Source organism: Macrosteles quadrilineatus, unplaced genomic scaffold (genome assembly GCF_028750875.1).
Source record: "Macrosteles quadrilineatus isolate MER2022 unplaced genomic scaffold, UCM_ALF_1.0 Scaffold_12__1_contigs__length_5162894, whole genome shotgun sequence".
NCBI classification, from domain to species: Eukaryota; Metazoa; Arthropoda; class Insecta; order Hemiptera; family Cicadellidae; genus Macrosteles; species Macrosteles quadrilineatus.
This window is the reverse complement of record NW_026542605.1, coordinates 5,146,086-5,149,334: the sequence shown is the minus strand read 5'-3', so window position 1 is coordinate 5,149,334 and position 3,249 is coordinate 5,146,086. Positions and strand designations below refer to the sequence as shown.

General features: G+C 36.7%; 1 protein-coding gene across 1 annotated transcript; it reads right to left on the bottom strand.

Moving 5' to 3' along the window:
- Positions 1-1,091: 1,091 nt before the first annotated feature.
- LOC129004914 (uncharacterized) lies at positions 1,092-2,938 on the bottom strand. The gene is made up of 2 exons (XM_054433620.1): positions 2,579-2,938; positions 1,092-1,231 (listed from the first exon to the last, which is right to left on the bottom strand). Exons 1-2 carry the CDS (start codon positions 2,859-2,861, stop codon positions 1,110-1,112), a joined length of 405 nt encoding a protein of 134 aa, XP_054289595.1. The 5' UTR covers positions 2,862-2,938; the 3' UTR covers positions 1,092-1,109.
- Between the last annotated feature and the right edge of the window lie 311 nt (positions 2,939-3,249).

Below are 3,249 nucleotides of genomic sequence, written 5' to 3'. Positions count from 1 at the left end.
CCAAAACCAAATCAAGCTAGTTGTGTTACCTCACCTTTGTTATCTAGGATCACAAAGACATTTTTCTATTTATTGTATATTAAAGCTATAAATGGAACTTGACAAAAATGTGTTACACAACTCCTCACTTCCGAAGTCGGAATAACAAAGTCCAATGCTGTGTTCGTCCCTAATGTTTGACTGTCTTGTTAGACAAGGTAAGTTTGTAATGGCTGAAGTTCTGCTTCTAATATCTTCTACAGTACTAACACTAATAACTTACTTTCATTACACTGTCATTTCACAGAGCCTGTCACGAAGTCATCTATCTTCATTTAAATGAAGCTGAGGTGAATACTTCTGTTGGATTTAAACAAATCTATTTGCGTATTTTACATAGTTTTTAAGAGTAGTAAAAGATAAAGTTAAGAATATTTTGTTTCATATCAAAATCACTGTTTCAACACGAGCACATTGTAAAGATGATAAATAAACAATTAAGAATGGAGGATATAAAAACATTGAGAAATTATTCGCAATGTCCGTCCTTCTAGGAAAGTTTTATTTTGAAAACAGAAAATGGAAATTCTTTTTTGGGAGAATTTCAAGAAAATGCAATACCTGAAGAAACTATTTGACTACATAGGTTGTGTACATAGGTTGAGATATACATATGTATATCTCAAGCCCTGCTACTGTACTACTGGCCACAGAAGAAAAGTCCGTTATAGTAGTTGATTTTACTCACTCCTTATCACACGAAATAATATGAGAATGAGAATGAGAATGAGAATGAGAATGAGAATAAGAATGAGAATGAGAATGAGAATGAGAATTTTATTTGGTCTTTTAAACATGCAGTTACATGCAATCAGACAAGTCATATAATAATCATCTGGCAACAATCAGTTAGGCTAACAGTCCCAGTTAGTAAACTGGGTTGACTTAGCTTAAATCACACCATGCACAAAAACAGGCAAATATAATAAATAAATAAATAGTTAAATAATGGCAACTACAATAGTGAATAAATAGTGCACAAACTACTCATATCTACTTTCAAAACAAAAAAACAAAAAAAAAACACACCATGCACAAACTACTTCAAACTTCAGGCACAGCAAAAGCAATCAAAAGCATCTACTTACAACAGCTGTAGGAATTTCAAAAAATTCTTTTAAAGCATACAAAGGATGCGCCAATAGCATCTCTTGTAGTTTCCGCTTAAACTGGCGGATCTCCAGGTTTCGTGCTGAATAAGGCAATGCATTAAATAGATTTATTGCTAAGATATCACAGTTGAGTTGAGTTTTTCTAAGTCTAACATAAGGTATATCTATTAGATGTTTATTTCTTGTGTCATGCTCATGCACCTCGGCTCTAGTTACTACATTCCCAATACTATTTTCCTTAAACTTAACTAAAATATCAAAAATATACAAGCTGTAAACAGTCATCAGTTTCTCAGATACAAATAAGGGTTTGCAATGTGCGTCATAAGAAGCATCAGCCATTAACCTAATTGCCTTCTTTTGAACAGTTAAGATACCTTTAACATCAGTTGCACTGCCCCATAGGCTTAGGCCGTATAAAATTATACTTTGAAAAAATGCAACATAGGCTACTTTTAAGTATTGTTTGGGAACATTTACCTTCAAATTTCTTAATAAATGTACAACTCTTGATAATTTGCTGCATGTCACTGCAACTTGATCATCCCATAACAACTTATTATCTAGGGTTAAGCCAAGTAATTTAACATTATTGGAATCATTGATAGGCCTATCGCCTATCCGCCTTAGAGAAAAAATCAGACTTTGAGTTTTGGCATTATTTAAAAAGAGATAGTTTGCACGGAACCAGATAGCTGATTGTTCCAAGGAACGTGACATATCCCCTGTTAGCATGGCTTCATCTTTACCTGTACACACAAGAGTAGTGTCATCTGCGTAGCTAATGACAGTTGCGTCAGTGTTATGACTTAGATCATTGACCATGATTAAAAAGAGCAGAGGCCCCAGGATTGAGCCCTGCGGTACACCATGAGACAATGTTTTGGCACGAGAACTCTGCCCTCTAGCAAACACAACCTGCTCCCGGCCACACAGATAAGACTCAATCAAACTGAGTGTTCTAGGCCCAACCTTATAAAATTCAAGTTTTTTGATTAACAGTTCATGATCGACTGTATCAAAAGCCTTGCTGAGATCACACATGGTGACCCCAGCAAGACTACCCTCTTCAAAACTTTCAAGAACAATCTTAACCAAATTGTCGACCGCAGCAATGGTCGACCGCCCTGCACGAAAACCGTATTGAGTGTCCGAGAGCAGGTGGTTTGATTCGAAATAATGGTAAAGTTGCTTTTGAATAACATATTCAAACACCTTAGAAAAGATGGGCAGAATCGACACAGGCCTAAAGTTTTCTGGTAGGTCCCAACTGCCTTTTTTGTGGATGGGAATGGTTTTAGACTTTTTTTAAATCTTTGGGAAAATCCCTTCAGCTATACATTGATTTACACAAAAGGTCAAAGGGTCAACTATATGGTTAATAATCAATTTTAAGAAATCATTAGAAATGCCATAAATGTCCTTACATCTCGATGTCTTCATATCCTTCACAGCATCCAGCACCTGGTCACAAGAAGCCAGTTCAACCTCGAATCTGCAGGTAGGGGAGGGGCACCTCTCCAGCAACTCCAATGCAGATACTCCAGGATCTTCCATCTCTTCTCTAAGGGACTGCACCGTTTCCACAAAGTACTCATTCAACTGGTCCGGAGTTACTTCAGGCACTCTAGATAGGCTGGGGGTGGTAACCTTCTTTATGATCTTCCAAGCAGCGGAACATTTATTTGCTGAGCCTTCAATAAACTTCATATTTGCCACCAGTTTGGCTGATTTTAGTTCACTCTTGTACTCCTTTTTACATTGATTATACAAGTTCTTTATGTCAGTACTCCCCGAGCTTTTCATCATGTCGTACAGAAATAGAACCCAACTTTTTTTGGCAAGTACTGATTGGTTGATCCAATTGGAAGTAGGCCTACGGCTCTTAGACATAGGCTTAGCAGCTTTGATTTTAATTTCTTTAACCGGAAAGCACTGGTTAAAAATATTTATGAAGGTCTCCATAAATAGATCAAAATTTGCCTCACCACCATCGATTACTAATAACTTACACCACTCGACCCCATCTAAAATAGATATGAAGTAGTCTATCTTAGCCTGATTAACAGGCCTAATCTCCCTTGACGTAGAAGGTTGA